Raw genomic sequence first — 18,462 nt, 5'->3', positions numbered from 1 at the left:
AGAATGTTATCAGCTCCAAGACTTAGGCCAAGAATAATAATAATAAAATAATATATACAACAGCAACATAAAGGAAACTTGGGATTCGAAGAGAACAAGCTTTTAGAAATTACAGTGTTTCACTCAAGAAACAAATTATTTGCAGTGCAATTCAACATACAGATACCTCAAAGGATTTGGAAACCATTTGTTTGGCAGAAATCCCAGTACTCTCACACTCAGTGGTTCAGTTAGCAACATTCAAAACAGATTTAACACCTCTAGAGCATTAGATGGCCTCTGCCAGAAATTCACCACTAAAGTAAGGTCTTCCTATAAATCAGCCTCCTAAACATTTTCAAGCACAAAACACCCTGAATCTCTGCCACTTTATATCAAGTGAAGATTCATCAGCATCATCTCTCCCTGCCTCAAACAAATATTCAAATGCTATATTTTACAGAACATCACCTCTTTTCCCCCGCTTCACTTTACCTTTAACCCTCTCTCATTCAGACAACACTGGAGAAGGAATGGAAAGCATACAATAAAACTAAAAACCCATTAAGCCATTTTTTTCTATAAAATACTAGAACTAAGTATAGAGGCAAACTTCACAACTACTTTTAGGCATCTGAAGTGTCCAAGTTAAGAGCACAGATATCCTGAACACTCTCAGGTACTTATATCAATCCTGGTCTATAGTGATGAATTCAGGGTTGAGGTTCTTTTGAGGGAAGCAAATAAACTACCTGAATTTTACTAGGCACTAGATGGAGAAAAATCTCCCAGAACAGTGATTTTGGCCTGCTGGGTAACATTTATAATGCCTAAGAATAAGCTGGGACACCATTCAATCATCCACTTCAGAGTACATTATTTATTGCTGGTAGGGTAGGTGCTTCTATCACCAGCTCCCATGCATATCCATCCTGGCCAGGAGGCCAGCAGTGCATAATACAACTCAAGTTCTAGTCCAATAACATTTCCTTAACCGATAAGTCCACATGCTAGAAGCCTACCCTACAATCTGCTAACTTAAAGGACAAGCATACAACGTTGTTAGCTTCAGCAGTCCTCCTCTCCTACTTTCTCACCACAAATTAATGTTAACCATAGGTTCAGCTTTAGAACTAGTTTAATTTACCACAGATTATTTGAATATTGTGTTTCTTCTCGATACCACAATCAGTTTCTAATCCAAATTTGCCTCTGGCTATTTTGTTTCTCCAAGTATAATGCAGAAGCTTAGCTTTGATAGATCATGCATTAGATGAAAATAAACAAACAAACAAACAAACAAACAAAAAAAAACACCCACAACTCTAGATAAAGAAAAAACCTTCATGCAATTTCTAACTGGCATCACCCATTCAAGCAGTTCTTATCCCAATACAATGAATACAAGTGATGCAAAATCACTGTTAGCCTTGGAATCCAAAACTGCATAGCTTTGTTTTCCAGAGATTTCATCCATTTTTGTTATGGCTTTTCAGAATGTCCTTTTCCTAAACATCCTACTCGAATGCCAACTTGTGAATAAACAATTTTTTTTTACCTGTAGATGGAGAGCATACATAAGCCAAAACTGACATACAGTCACATCATCAGAAGAGTATGTGGTTCTTTCTAACGCTTCTTTTTCTTGGACATACACAGTGGCCTAAGAAGCTATCAAAACAATTACTTCAACTCATTTAGGTCATCGGCTAAAAATGAAGTCCTGCAGCTCAGTATGTGTACAGAAGCATAAGAAGGTGCAAAGGTTAAGTCAAAATGCTGATACAACTTTTTTTTTTTTAAATGTTCATTCAGAACATGTGAGAAAGCCTTTTCTCCATTAACAGATTTTTCCATTTTTTTCTCTCTCTCAACTATAGAGTAAGATCTTCAAATAAAAGCATAAAAACCTTGTAGTAGATTCTCCATACTCTGAAGATATGCACACACAATAACACCTTAAAAAAACATCTCTTTGTAATACTAGCTTTTCACAGAAGATTTAAAAATAAGTGAGTGAGTTGCAGGGAAACCGCGTGTGTCATCAACCAGAGCATTGCTGCAACAATCCTGTATGAGTTTTCTTAAATACTGTATGTTTTTCCACACAAACCCTGCTTTTTATATTGGATTCCCAGAGGTGTTAGTTAATTCCCATCTAACAAAGACATCTCTTTGGAAATGGGACATACGACGTCAGGTCACAACCTTCTGGATTCCATCTCTGACGGAATGCCAAGCAGTACCTTGGTTTGGATTTCCAACTAATAAAATTAGTTGGAAGCTGGAAAGAGAGACCTGGATAATAGTTTGACAGAAAATCAGCATCAGGACTGGGAAGTCAGAGCTGGTTTATAATGAACCTGTTAGCCGTGTTCACTTTCTCAGAGGTCATATCTCTAATTTTGTAAAGTGCACGTAATTTCATGACAATGCAGAGAAACAAGATTAAAACAGTATTATATTTCACTATCATTATTAAAACTACCACATGGTTATTAATTTAGGAAGCTTTCATTATTATTATCACTGTCATCCCCTCAAGCATTTAACTTTCTGCTTACTCTCACAATGAAAATATACATGCAGATTTAATATAAATCATATTATTTCAATCTTTCAAGTTACTACTTACCACAAATTGGTACGTACATGCTTTAAGTCTAATAAATTTAACAGACTTAACAATTTAGAGAAAAAGACAATTGATTTAACAGTTCATTATGGAATCACAGAACTGTAGGGGTTGGAAGGGACCTCAAAAGATCATCGGGTCCAACCCCTCTGCCAAAGCAGGTTCCTCAGAGCAGACTGCCCAGGTAGGCATCCAGACAGGCCTTGAATATCTCCAGAGAAGGAGACTCCACAATCTCCCTAGGCAGCCTGTTCCAATGCTCTGTCACCCTCCCCGTGAGGAAATCACCACTCAAAAAAAACATCAGGGTTAGTCTGGAGACAATCATTTCAAGAATTTAATTAAAACACTCTAAAAATCTACTCAATTGTTTTACTGTGGCCAATGCATATTTCTGTACTGGATGGAGTAACACTGATGTAATTTAAAGCCAGAATACCTAGCATATTTGATGATTCGATCATGCTGGTGTCTAAGTCAGTCCAATATAGCCTTTGGTCTGCATAATCAATAGTCAGGTCATTGGCACGACCCACTTTATCCACCAAAGTGATGCTGTTTGTTCCATCCATATATGCTCGAACAATCCTAGGTTTACCTCCCCATTCTGTCCAGTACATGTACCTGAAATGAGAAGCGGAACAGAAAGATTACAACTAGGTGAGATTTGAGTTTGATTTGAGTTTGGCTCTATGTTTTCATTTTTCTTTTTTGTTTTTTTGTTGGTTTTTTTTTTTTTTTTTTTTAAATATTTGAATATCCCATGTGGTTATAGGCAGTTAATTACTGTATATTAGAGCACCCCTTTTTTTAAACATAGAGAGAAAAACATGATCAACAACTCCCAAATTTTCATTGAAACCTGTAGGGTTGTGGAGCTTACGAAACCTTCATTGTGTTTTCAGGGACCCTGAAGAAATGAAGCTATATAAACTGCCAAGTATCCTGTCATGTAAGAGTATGAGCACACAGAATTTTGAAAACCAACACTATCCCTTACCCTTTGGTAGGATCAAGAGCCAAAGACCGTGGGTTGTCCAAGTCCTTCCACACAAGGACCTGCCTATACTGTCCATCCAGGCGGGCTACTTCAATTCGGTTGGTTCCAGTATCTGCCCAGTACAGGTTCTTTCCCATCCAGTCTACAGCCATTCCCTCAGGATAATCTAGCCCAAATTCAATCACGTGTTCAACAGAGCTCCCGTTCATGAAAGCTCGGCTTATAGTCTGGAAAACAATCATGTAAAAATATTTCAGCATTTATAGATACTCAAAATGAGAAGTTATTATGAAGCCTGGCATACAAAAAGAGGTTAGTAGTAAAAACAACAATCAGTCAGTGTTACATTTTTAAAATAAATGTCTGTTTAAAAGAAAACTGTACAGTAATTCACAGGATAAAAAGACCTGAATATTCCGAAAAATTAACAGTACAGTTTCTGATGACCAGTTTAAAGCATCTTAAGAGGACATGACTTTCAGAAAGCACTGTATATCTGCAGATTCTTCCTTGACCCATCTTCCTCTCTGCCACTTGCATATAAAAGTATTTATTTTTTAAAAGTATTTAATTCTCTCTAATGTGTTAATTCTCGTGAATGCATCATAATTCAACAAAACCTGAATTAATTTTTCTCTCATAATCAGTCACCTTGAGCAAGTTAATTGCTCTCATCTACATTTTGGTTATATACAGTCAGCTAAAGAAGCCATAGGGTAAGGACTGCGTACATATAAATAAGCTCCTCCTACCAATGAACAATGCCCAAATAAACCTTTGGGAACATCCAGGACCAATGTACAATTACCCTCCCTTGTTATCACGTTAATGCTGAACATTTTACATTTATTCCAAACTGCCTGCTAAAATTTCAGGTATTGATTTCTTAATCGTTTAATAAACGAACATATAAGAATAAGAGATGTTTTACATTTTTAAAGGTAAGTGTCAAAACCATAATTCATGTGCTATATTTTTAGGGATAGAGTGGTCATCAGGGGAACTGGCTATGGAAACAGGAAGAGGGCTCTGAAGTTACACTGCCTACTGCCAAACTGCAGAAAGTGGGGGGACAGAGGGAAAGAAAGCCCAGGCATTCTGAAATCTATGCTGATACGTATGTGAAAACACAGTATTCCTGGATAATTCAGGAGGCCACAGACGTGTAAAATGTTGTTCAGTTCTGCACAGTAAGAGTGGGACCCGATTGATGCAGCTGAAGTGATGTATTTTCCACTACAAATGGTTAAGACAACCGTAGCCCCAGCTCTCCACATGCTTGCATGAGATTTATTTAGTAACCGTGTCTGCAGCACACTAATTTGTTACACTGGCACTGTTCCTAGGAAGGTATCCACACCACAAGCAGCACTGTTAATGCTGAAGCACAACCCTCATTAGTCTTCCCAGAGAGGCTATGAAAATTGCACTAGCCCTGCCATCACTACAATTGAGCTTTTTCCTATTATGGCTTTGGCACATTGGCAAAGAAACTTCAACTGCTCTTGGAAAAACCTATTAAGAGGCTAAACAGAGGAATTCAGCTCCAGTGAAGTGACTGTGTCATTTTCTACCATTACTTAATTCCCTTCAAAAAGTTAAGCAACACTGATGAACACCACAACGTTCACTTCAGCATGCACCTGGACATGAACCAGAACACATCAAACTGAAGTTTCAAACTGCTGGGGAACACAATGACACAGAGTTGGAGGCTGGTAGGGGGCAATTAACATGGCATGGAGAGGACTAGATCAGTACCCTAGCCTGCTCTGTGACAAGCTGGATTCATAGGCTAACAGCAACCAATACAAAGCTCTCTTGCCAATTGTTAATATTAAATAAGATTGTTTTCCAAGTCAAAACTGTAAGGGGGGGTAGAAAGCTTAGGGGGTTGCCAAGCTTGGTGCTTAAATTACTCTACTATGTGACATAAAAATAGCACTTCTAGGATAGGGACATATACAGATGCAGCCCACACAGCATCTGAGACTTCAGCACTCAGTATGAGCAAACACCACTTTGGATTTTTATTTGAAGCAGGAACATGCCTGTCACCCAACTGTGCATTCAACAATGCAACTGTCTTCATCTCCAAGAGTCTCCTTGGATGCAATTCAATGACAACACTAGCAACTGCAGGATAGATCATGTAACAGAGACCTTTGTTAGATCAAAGGAACTGCTCTGTGGCATTATATTCAGGGAATTCACATGTCAGTAATACCTTCAAACTAACATCAGTCCAATAGATTCTGTTATCAGAGACATCAAAATCCAGAGCAGATGCCTCTTTGACTCCAGTAAGAGGAATAGCAACATCATTATTATTGGTTTCAAGGGAAATCCTATGAATGGCTGCTCTGCTTGTGAAAACTAAGAAGGCTTCAGGAATGATGCAAGTCTTCATGTCACTCAACAGCTCAAGGCCAATGGGACAGGCACACCTGGTCTCCTGGGGTGTAAAGAAACATAGATGGCTGCAGCCTCCATTGTTCTCTGCACACGGATTAGTTCCTTAAAAACAAAACAAAACAACAAAAACAAAACAGATATTAGTGTATTATGGAGACAGTGTGAAGGGGAAGGGAAAGGCTGAGAGGAAGTGCAATGTAATTACAAATCTTCAAAATACGTTAACTCTATGGGTTGTCAACAGAGAATTCTAAAAGAACCATTCAACATTGGATCCACCCAGCCCAGGCTTACCAAACACTTTGGCAACACTTGTTGCTTTAAGGCCCATTAAGTCTGGCAGCTGATCAATAATAATGTCTCTGCTAGCCCTTATCTTGTGAACTCTTTCAATGCTTCGTCTCTGCCAGTCAGTCCAGTAGATGTAATCTCCTAGCAGTGTGAACCCAAATATATGTGGAAGTTTATCTTCTAGGAGGGTTTTCCTCATCGTTCCATCAACATTTATGACCTGTGAGACACGTGAGAAAAAAGGAATAAATAAGTGCTATTTAAAAATTTTCACTATGGACAGCACCAAGTCCAGTAACATTTAAATCAAAAGACTGTAACTTTTATTTTCCAGTGCAATCCGATCTTCCATTTGCTGCTAGAAACACTTCAATGGTTTACAACCTGTGCTTTAACCTAGGCAATGCATTGCCTGTGATTGAAGTAGAAATTTAAATAATCTCTTTGCTATCATTCAGATATTATTTATTTATTTAGAACCAAGATATTAAACTTGTACCTTGTAGGAAATTAAGTTGTCTTCACTGTACAATGCTTTTATTTTCTTGTTGTTTAAAGACAAGCATGGTCATTTCAACACTGTATTCCCCAACATGTAAATTATTAATTGATATTTATTTCGTATTAAAAACATCCATAATTTAAAGGCTATGTAACATTAATCCATTAAATGCTTAACAATCTAATGGGCAGTCAAAATCATCAATCCGTTTTATCTCAATTCCATACAGAAACCAAAAAAACAGCACGTTGTAAGGCTCTACCCATGCATGGTAGACAGAGGGAGCACACTACTTTTATGTGACTAATGACAATCACATCTTATTAAATTTATGTTTGACTTTTAATATGTGCATGCACACCTGTGGTAGGTATCCAATTATTAATAACAGAAACCTCCAATTCAAAATCTGATGTTTCTATTACAGTTAGTTGTGTAATACTTTGTAGATTTGGGAAAGCAACGTGCATCTCTCTTTGATTATACAGTTAATTTGGGCACATTCCCACTTCATATAAATGCAAATAATATTGTCACCAATTCTATGTGAATGTTATCTGAAAGAGATGTTAAACGTTAGCATACATGGGGCAACCTACATTTTCCAGCTACCACCAGCCCAACAGCAGGGGTAAGCAGTCATTTGCTTCACCCTGTATTTATTTGCATTATATACACAAAAAACATCACTATAACACTGTCTATCTTGCATTACTATAGTGCAGGTGTCTTCAATTGCAGATTTAAAAAGCTTCTTAAGATCTTCAAGACTAACAGCTTATGTGAATATGAACACATGCTACAACATAATCTTTTGGGAGAGACAGCAAATATGAAAGCAGAACAAGAAAATATTAATTATTTGCAATGTTACAAAGTCATGATACAGAAATCTCTGCACAGTCAAGGAATAGGCAGCAGAAAGGTGCTTTAAGAATCACAACACTTTTCTCCCTTTTTTTATTCTCTCTGCAAAAGAAAGTGCACAGACTTTTCTTCCTTAAACCTTTTTACCTAAAAATTGGAGAAGTTGTGAAAAAGCACCGTTTGCAAGGAGAGAGAGATTTCCCAGCCACATGAGAACTGTGAGAAGGGGGGGTAAATCCAGGGATTCCTTCCAGCCAAAAAGCCTCCTGCTGGGGACAATTAAAAATAACACTGAGATTCCTTCAAAGTAAGATTTGGGGGAGTTTTGTGTCAACCAACCTACCATTTGATGAAGTAGCAGAGACTTAAGATTAATGTCTTTTTATTTTGTTAAGCTAAACAGAGCACATTAAAAAAAAAAAAAAAAAGTTTGTCTGCGGTTAAAAGCCAAATGGTTCTGCAATTATCTCATTACATCATGTCCAGGCAAACCCCAAATGCTCACTTATTTAAAACAGTATCAATCCCACAGGCAGTACTGCAGGTTCAAAAGTTCATCACACATACTCAGGTGCCAGAGACAAACTGGTGAAACCTTCAGTAAACAAGACATTTTCCGTACAAACACACCACTGCATCAACAGGATGAGGATCAAACTAGCACATTTCAAACTGGTTTTACAGATCTGGGCAGTAAAGGTACAGCTCAAATACTATACCTGTAGACTAAAATACACAAGGGCTAAGATTGGACCCAAAGATGCAGAAACATACATTATTTATATCCATGCACACCTGTGCATGTTGTCAAAAAACACAGTCTCCACTGAAATTACTAAATGAAAAGCCTGTTAGGCAATCTAAGCCCCTTCCTGTCCATGTAAAAAAGGATTCCTAAATTATATGACTGATCAAGCACAGAGGGAACGAAGATCAAATATGTTGAATCAGACAAAAAGAAAATAAAAAGAAATATTTAATGGCTTTAATGGCTCCTAAGAAGGAGATGGAGTAAGTGTTCTCCTGTTTTTCCCTCTCTGTCTCGAACACCCCCCTCTCCCCATCCAGGCAGCAGAACACCTATGAACCCAAGCAGGTTTCCCTAGGATGCAGAAGGGCAGCTCTAGGTTTGTGTGTGATGGGCTGCTGAGCCTTCCTGGTGGTATCTAATCCATGGCAATAGGCAGGAAGTGATAACTAAGTGCTAATTAGACTATCTTGCAGTAGCAACCAAGGCAAAGCTTGAACACAGTAAGCTGTCACATGCAGTTCAGTAAAGGTACAGACACGTTTTGTCTTTTGGATTTTGCTGTCATTCATCTTCCCTGAGATTCACCTCTACTCTAGAACATTAACCTAAACCCTGAGGACGTAGAAAAAACACACCTGTAAATGGGTTTCACAATATGACCAGAAACATAACTCCTTTCACTAAAACTGCACAGCTGACAAAATACCCTATTATCTCATCATTTAATGCCTGAAGTTGGCTGCAGCTTACCAGCTGCAGGTGGTAAGGGAAGCTGTAACAGTGCATACAGATTTAAGTGCAAAAATAATGCTATTAACAGAAATCTAACAATGCACTAAGAAGTACTTTCCCAGTTTAATTACCTAAGGACAACCTCATACTGAATGTATGATGTTAGGTATATTCAACTAAATAAATGTCAAAGAATTACAACTCCAGTGCAGATGAGGCAGCTGCATTACAATTCCCTTTCTTGCACTGATATTACTTGCACATTGAAGCTGCTCAGAGACGATCTGTGAAAACAAACAGTATTTCTGGGGAGGGCTTTAATGCAGTCAACGTCTTGAAATGATTCAATGTTTAACTGCACAAGCACTAATAGAAAGAAACAAAGATTTATGAGACAGAGCAGGAAAAAGCTACCCTGGACTTTTAAGCCCATCCGTAGGCAACAGTAGGATTGTTTTGTGAAATAGCTTTTCTTTTTCCCTCATTATACAGAATTTTTCCTCAAAACACCTGGAAGGTAGAAACAGAACCGTTTTTTTTCTACTCAGAGTTTTCATCCTCTTCCTATAACTGATAAATTCATCTCGACTTGGGTCAAAGGACAAATACAACACTAAGTCTGCTGTGCTTTCCACATGAAACACCAAAAGGTCCCCTTGAACAGCGGCATGCACTAAAAGCCCCTGATTAGTCTTTAGACTTCAATGACCATATCTTAATGAGGCATCAACAAGCTCAGCCAAAATCTGTTGTGGGCAAAATCAAATCAACATCAAACACTCTAATGAACTGAATTACACAAAAAAAAACATGATAAGGTGATAAGGTGTGCTTTTTCTTTTCCTTTTTTGGATGCTGCTGCACTATATGCAAAATGATTTAACGAATATTTCCAAATATAACATTCAAAAGCTCTTGGCTCTTTGAAGAAGATTAAAGTAAACAATGCAATTAAATTCTATGCATCGGTGTGATTCATGTAGTTACGATATATTTCAGGTGCATCTGTGAAAAACAACAGCTATTCAGCACATATAGAATCATAGAATATTGTTAAGTTGGAAGGGACCCACAAGGACCATTGAGTTCAACTCCTGGGTCCCCAAAGAACCACCCAAAAAATCAGACCACGTGTCTCACAGCATCGTCCAAATTCTTCTTGGACTCTGGCAGGCTCAGTGCTGTGACCACTGCCCTGGGGAGCCTGTCCAGTGCCCGACCACCCTCTCAGTGAAGAACCTTTTTCTGATATCCAGCCTGAACCACCCCTGTCAATGCTTCAAACCATTTCCTCAGATCCTATCACTGGTCACCATAGAGAAGAAATCATATATAGAATGTCTTTTTTTTCTTTTTTTCTTTTCTTCTGTCACAACTCAGACACCTTGCTCCTCTATTTAATTCATTAAGAGAAAACAATTTTTTCAATTGCTACAGACAAAGCTGAGAGAAATGAAAACCAATTATTGGGTTAAGCTAAATCACTACATGATCAGTAAGCAGACGTGGTAGGTTGGCACTGATAAAATGACATGATTGCCATACTATTAGGTTGGTAGACTTGCAGATCCATGTCTTTATCCAGAGCATGATGTTAGCCTGTGGGAAAGGAAAGCTCCTTGAATGGCTTCTATCAATTCTCCTCAGAAGACCCCAGAAGAGAGGAATCATCCCCTTAAGGGAATCATGCCCAGTTTTCCTTGGCTAGAGAAAGAACCTGAAGGAGCCACCATGTGGGTCGCAGTCAATAGGGAAAGAAAAAGATAAACGAAGAGAAGCAGAAAACTTCAGAGGGTCAAAAAGCCTGCCCCAAAAAGAGAAGAGTAAAGCAGCTGTGAGCAGTCTATATTCAGCTGAGTTTAAGCCATTCGTTAACATTTCCAACAGCTGAAATAAAACCACCTTTCATCAATGCTTCAGGATAAAAGTGGACTCCTCCTTTTTCATTCTGAAGGGGTTTAATGCCAGGCATGTGTTGGCAGACACTGGCAAACAGAAAAGAAAATAGAATTAAAACAAACAGGACCAGAACAGTATCAAAAAAGGTTGGGAGGATGGTTGGATGACAGACATATCTGGCCATTTTCCACATATGCACACACAAAAAAATAATTTGAAGCTCTCTGCAATCTGTTGGCTCAGACACTCTAGTGAGTCTTGAGAATTTAGAAAGCACTCCTCACTGTTGTCAATAATTTCAGTTCACCTTTACGATACTTAGATGACCTGGTAAAAGCTGCAAAATAAAAAAAAAAATAAAAAAATAAAAATTTAAAAAAATAATAAAATAAAATAAAATAAAATAAAATAAAATAAAATAAAATAAAAGCTGCATCATAAATATACTTCTGTAAGCTTTTATTGTCATTATGTTTAATGGCTTAATCATATACATCCTTCTGTGGCTCTTCTTTCCGAAATTCTCATTTCAGGCAAGTTTTGATGTAGAAATACATTTTTATTATTTTCTGAACTGTCAGATGCTTAGATATCAGCAAATACAAGTAGTGACATAATACCATCCTTTACATATAGATTCTTTTCTCCAAGAGAAATTTCATCATTTTTCACTACAGACCATGCCATTTTAGCTCACTGAGGATATAGCAGGAAAAGATACTTCTCTGTGTCCACACGTGTTGTGTCTTTACTAATGATACAAAAAACACTCTGAGATGTTCAGGGAAGAGAATCCCAAGCGGGATTACCAGATGTCATTACTCTTTTTGACAGCCTTGCCTCACAGGCCCTTCTACAATCCTCCTCAAGCTAAAGCACGGCAGTAATGGCAAACTCTCTTTTAAAATCCATGTTGATACAGACAAGCAAAGAAGTGCATAACACCAAACTTAAGCCATCCGTAAGAGTCCTCCTCATGTATTTTTCAGTCACAAGCAACTGACAAGTTCTATTAATCCTCCCTCTTTCCCTCTAGGAGTTGTTGGGTTTTTTTTGTTTCATTTAAATGAGTTATGTTCTGGTCTTTTTGTGTGGTAGATCGCTAGAGTCCAGTTACCTACAGGCCCAACACTTTTCCACAGGAGCAATCAACATGTCTACCCAGCAAAAACAGAGATACTGGAGCTGATGGAAGCTTTGTCACCTGTGGTTTATTTAGCTTGAATGCTAGTCTTTCAACCTCTCTCTGAAGTCAGGAAAGATCCCATTGTCTTTTTGAGGAGAAGGTGATCAATGCTTCCACAATTAGGCTCAGGTAAACTTTCCAGGTATCAGAGAGAAGCCTGTCCTGAAAACTGCCTCCAATTGTGAGACCCATCCATCAGTCAGGATTTAAAACTAAGTCAAAGACTGTATTGACAACACTGTCCAAAGATCTAGCTGCCAACAAAGTTTAAGTGTTCTTAAGCATTTCCCATTCTGACCATACAACGCTGTCACCTTTGGGGACAGCAGCAACCACCGCTCATATCCCCTTCATTTACATTCTTGAGTTCCACAAAACAGGCCGGATACACTCTTGTGGTTCATTCGTGTCATTTTTAACTCAACTCAGCGACAAATTACTTGGCAAGAGAGATCAACTTCCTCAATTCAAACACCGCATTTAGAGACAGTAGATAAAGAACAGTACTAGTAAAAATCTCAAAGGTGGGAGGACACCTCACAGTCTGAGGCACACACAGTACATCTTTGTAACTTCATGGCTATGGGAACGGTGTACTTTCCACATCGAACTGGGCAGAAACACACTGTCAGATAGGGAGGGCAGGTGACTGCCTGCTGGCACTAATGCAAAGAACTTGTGAAACACCATCTTCAGAGATGTAGTATAGGACTAATGGGAAAAATGCCTCCTTATAGCATGCCTCACTGGGTAACAAGAGTTTTTTCATTGAGCGAGTAGCAGTGATTTTATACGTAATATATCCCACAATTATTTTTAAATAATAAATACATTAAAGAATTGAATAACTGTAGATTACAGTTGATAACTGTAGCTGAGAGCACTGACAGTCTTATAAACAAATCATAAACTTACACTCCCGTTATTCTAGCAAATGGCCAAAAAGCTCATATTGAATGTGAATCCAGCAGCATGTGAATACACTTGATCTCAGATAAAAGGGATAAAATACAATCAGCTAAAACTTTGCATGTAAACGAGTGACCCACAGGGCATATTTGCAAAACCAAGTGATAAAAAGCTGACCAAACACCTCTTCACACCCCACTGATGGTTCTCTCCTGCAATAAAATTCAAAACTCCACATTTATCTTCAATATACTGTATGTGAAAAGTGAGGAACCTGATGACAGGAGGAAAAGAGCACTGTTTTTTCATCCTGAACTTGCAGACAAGTCAAGGATTCCACCTGCTTATAAGCCAAGATTTCTTTGTCTGACCTATATTCCATCAACTTCGCAAACACTGCCAAGGTGCAGAGTTCTGCTGCTGGGACAGTGTAATCAGTGTAATCCTGGATGTAGATATAAGTTAGGAATCTGTGGGCTTTGGTAGATGGTGAGCTCAACATGAGTCGGCAACATGCCCTAGCGGCCATATCCTGGAAGTGCATCAAGCACAGCGCAGTTAACAGATCAAAAGAAGTGACTGTCTCACCATGTTGAGCATTGGGGTAGCCTCACCTCAAGTACGATGTGCAGTATGGGGCTCCGCATCATAAGAAGAATCTAACAATGTTAGAACGTGCCTAAAGGAGAGCAACAAAATGATGAAAGGACTAGAGGGCATGACTTACAAGGAGTGGCTGAAGTCACTTGGTTTGTTTAGCTTAGAATATACTCATGGCAGAGGGGTGACCTATGGCATCCTACAGCTTCCTCAAAAGGGGGAGTAAAGACACAAGCGCTGACCTCTTCTCTTTGGTGATAGAACCCAAAGGTAGAGCATGAAGCTGCATCATGGGAGGGTCAGATTGGTTATTAGGAAAAGGTTCTTTGCTGGGATTGTGGTCAGGAACAGGCTCCCCAGAAAGTGGTCATGGCCCCAAGCCTGTTGGTGCTCAAGAAGCATTTGGTAAATGCTCTCAGATACACAGTTTCTCTCTTCAGTTACTTAGTGTGAGGGGCATCACAGGAGGTATCAGCTACACCCACCTCTTCGCCAGGATCTTACTAATGCCTCTTTCAAACAGCTCAACTCAAGTAAAAGACGACACAGAGTTGTAACTGATTAATGCAAAGCCAAAGTTGTTTCTCTTAGTAGAGGTAGGCTGAGTTCACATCTAGACTGGATGTGGCACTTCTGGTTTATAATGCTTGTAACAGATAGACAAATAAGGAGGTGAAAAGGAAGGGTGAACTGGAGACAAATGCAAATACCGTAGAATATTAAAGACCTGAACTCAATTATACAAAACAGAATTAAAAAAAAAAAAAAAAAAAAAAAAAACTGCCAATTATTATATGCACTTATAGCAGTAAGTACAGCATTCACCCTGAATGATACTCTATCTGCTAACATACCATAAAGGCATAACTTCACCTCAGCACTTGTTTGTACATGGCGTAAAACTGCTGGTTTTGTTTGTTTGTTTTTAAAGCAGCAATAAAGCATGCATTGTAAATTAAACAAAAATATTTGTAGTCATATTACTGGTCTACTTCCAAGTATCCCTACAGAAAGCTTACAAATTAATCAGAAACACATGTTTAAGCTTTATTTAAACCTGCTGGAATTTCTGACAGCAACAACAACAAAAAAGAAGATTAAAGAAATCATTGGAAAGTTGCCTACAAAAAAAATCGAAAAAAAAATCTAAAACTCTGCATGAAATACCTGAAAAAAGCATTTAGTTTCAAACAAACAGACAAAAAAACGAGCAATCACTTAACAATGCTTACTTCTGAACATGGATTTGAGCTATGAATACTTAATTTTGCAAACCAAACATGCTCATTTAATTTAATCCTAAAGCTAATTTATTCAACACACACTGCAGACAATTATTTTGACCTTGTTAAAATAGTCAAATTTCACACATTTAAAAGCTGTAAACTGTAACAGCAATAAACCATAAGGCCATTTTAAACTCAGTCTCCTTCACTGGCCTAATCCATTAACACACATGCTACTAGGGATTTAGCTTTAATTGGAAATGACAGCCCTTATTAATATTTCATCAAGATCCCCAGCTAACTTAACTCCAAGGCTAGTTCCTAGAATTTTAAAACATTAATTTGTTTCGGAGAGATAGACACCATAATTTAAGTCATCCTATGAGCAGGGCTGAATTACTTCTAATCTTGCTCAAGGAACACAGTTCACTTCTTTATTTTGTTCTAATTTAGTGGCATCAGCTTTGCCCAAATTAAGGTTTCAGAAAAAAAGCAACAGTTCATTTCAGTAGAGAGAATGAAAGCAATACAAACTTTTTTTTCTTCCCAATTTTTTTAAACAATAAATTAAAGAGAAGCCTACTCTAAGCTCATAAATTACCTAGTCTCCTATTTCATAGATTCGTTGAGGATTGATGTGCCCTGACAGAGTATTGTAACAAGGTATAAAATGGGCTCTGGAGGTGGTGTTAGAGAGAGGACTTTCTCTGTAATGGCATTTGTGTCAATTTCTCTATTTAAACTGATATCCTGAAGACTTCTGGCAATGAAAGAAGCCAATGTTACAATGCAAGATGTTCACATAAGTCCATTTAGGAATCACATATCTAACGTAAGGAAAAAATCAAATTCCACAGGAAAATGAATTTAGAAGCTGCTTCTTTGAAACCCATTAAATAATCAAAGAATGTTTGCTTAGAATATTTTTTGTTGAAAAGGAAACGAAACGTTACTATCTTCCAGCCAAGAAAAGTAGAAGCATAGTAATTCTAATAGTATTTCCTCTCAAGAGAGTACCCCTAGAAATGTGTATTAGATTTCCAAATCCCTTTTCTTTTTTCTTTCAGAGCTATGAGAAGGCATGAAACTGGTTCTCCTGGCTCTCACTGCTACCAGTATGAAACTTTTTGATATGCTTCCTAGGAAAAAGTTCTTCACTCTGATTCTCCCTTTGCTTGTGGCTCTGAATTAAGAGCTACAAAAGCCAGCAGAGTTTGACAGGTACCCATGAGAAGGGCTAGGTCTCTCCTTTTCTCAGGTGAACACTTGTCTGCACAAACTTTGGAAAACTTAAGAATCCTAAACCCGTACCTCTGGCTTATCTCTCTCAACAGATTCGTATAACCTGAGACTAGAGTTTTATGATGCAACAGCACTGCCGTTTCATGACCAGGTTAAACTGACACAGCTACTGGAAAGGATGGTCCAAGACCCTCTCCCTATACACAAGCCTTTGCAGCTCATTCTGTTGTCCTTCTATGCCATTACATGCATTTCTGTGGCTGTTCAGTCAACCAGATCAAGGATTTGATTCAGGATAAAATCAATTCCTTCTCCTGTTCTCTTTCAGCTACAGTGTTGACTTAAACCAGTCTCAAAGCTTTGGTGTAAATCTGGTTTGAAGGCTCTTGTCTCTATGGCGACCCGAAGCAAAATGCTCTTAGAAATTTCTTTCCACCAGTTTTGAAGGTTTAGACTCTGGGTGACACATCAGAAACACTCTTGTCTGACCTGGGTTGTATGCTATCAGGTGGCCTGTGTGATTAAGTGCATTCCAGTTCCAGCCTTGCTGGATATCCAGATATTGTCAAATATCCAGATATTGTCAAATGCTTTAAATGACACGATTATAGTAAAGAACTATATATAACGACCACCAGTTTCTTTATATGCTGTAATGTGCATTACACCCACAAAGATACATCTTCCTTGTTTACCCTCAGACAGATCAGTCACGTAGAACTGGAAGCACATACATGTGTAATACTACGTTTTCATTGATGTGTTTTCTGTGTCAACACTGTCACTCTCACTTTACATACAATGTGGCAATGTGTCTAAAGCCCAACGTATTCTACGGTTTGGTGAATCCCTTTTACCAATATTGTGATCCCTTAGCTGAAATTAATGTGTGTTCAGACATTCATTCAGTGTTTGTACCACAGAAAGGGTTATAAATGGTTCCAAAACAAACAAACAAACAAAAAACACGTAGAGATTAGAGATGGGCATTTCCTATCTCCATTATTTGCACTCTACCTTGTACACTGTAAACTCCTCCATGTTGTGGTCTCCAGCACATACAGGATGGACTGCAGTCAATCCATCAGTTTTCATGGAGACTGGGAACCGTTTATGAAACAAGAAGTTTCACGTGGGGGTAGGGGGGAATCTGCACCTTGGTAATTTGTTACATAACTTTTAAGTTTCTCCTGCTAAATCCAAAGTAGTCCTTTAAAACCTAGTTTCATACAGTAGAAGTCAAAATCCTTATATTTCAGATGTATTTCCAGGCATTTTTTAAAAACATACGTACTATTAACTATAGAAAATTCCCATTTTGTTTTGCCATCTCCGGGGTTATAACGTTCCAAAGGTGTCTTTGTACATATGTAGCCAGAAGCTACACCTAGAAAGATAGGGCTTGTAAGAATATTTTAAAATAATAATACTGTAATAGATGACAGACTTGCTCTTGAAATTTTATTTCCTTTCACAGCATCACTGCTCTTCACACAGTCGATGAACCATTTAATAGTAGAAGACGAGGTACCTGTGCAGTATTACCATAGATTTCATCAGACTTCCTTTTTGTCACATCTGTGTGATTCCATTCAATTCAAAAGTTCACCTATCACATTAGAAGTATTTGAGGAATTGTTGACATAGCAGGCAAATCTGCATGCCATATGTCAAACTATCAGGATACCTCATGCCAAGGACGTCCTGAACTAAAAGTAATTTTGCCCTTGTGATGAAAAGAAACAACACCTCTTGACTGACTGGTACCAAAGAGAAAAAGAATTGTGTCTCACTGGGTATTGTGGGGGCTCACAAGGCTCTTATAATCCTAGTTTGAGACACTGGGTATCACATTTAGCTTTTGAAAGGTAAGAGACCAATAGTTAACAAACATTTCTCAGATATGTCACTACTGCCCTCTTAGCATTTATTTAATATTAACTTCAGGAAAGAACTTATATACTTTAAGTCTGTATTTCCTCGAGCTTGTGGTTAAAAAAAGCAAGTGACTTAGGTGCTCTGTAATCCGAATTATAAAAAAAATACACTATTTCATTAGGGCAGTAGGGGGGTGTAATGTGCCTAACCCAAGACCATAGTTTCTCTGACTCCCAGTGCACTGTTCACTACACTGCAGGACTCATTTCCCCCACTCTTTAGAGGTTGTCGCACCTCGTTTATCCCTACATTTGTAGGGATAAATGCAAATGTGCTTTTCCCCTGAAAAA

At 38.2% G+C, this 18,462-nt stretch overlaps 1 protein-coding gene across 1 annotated transcript in view; it reads right to left on the bottom strand.

The window, feature by feature from the left end:
* Window positions 1–18,462, bottom strand: part of LRP5 (LDL receptor related protein 5) — a 145,006-nt gene that overhangs the window by 29,918 nt on the left and 96,626 nt on the right. Inside the window, exons 8-11 of the mRNA XM_084287838.1 lie at window positions 6,324–6,540; window positions 5,842–6,131; window positions 3,615–3,841; window positions 3,054–3,238 (exon numbers count right to left, since the gene is read on the bottom strand). Coding sequence (XP_084143964.1) covers window positions 3,054–3,238; window positions 3,615–3,841; window positions 5,842–6,131; window positions 6,324–6,540 — 919 coding nt within the window. The remainder of the gene's footprint in view (window positions 1–3,053; window positions 3,239–3,614; window positions 3,842–5,841; window positions 6,132–6,323; window positions 6,541–18,462) is intronic.

Source organism: Netta rufina (assembly GCF_964035555.1).
Source record: "Netta rufina genome assembly, chromosome: 5".
Classification (NCBI taxonomy): domain Eukaryota; kingdom Metazoa; phylum Chordata; class Aves; order Anseriformes; family Anatidae; genus Netta; species Netta rufina.
Note: the sequence above shows the minus strand (reverse complement) of the source record. Positions and strands in the feature narration are given on the sequence as shown.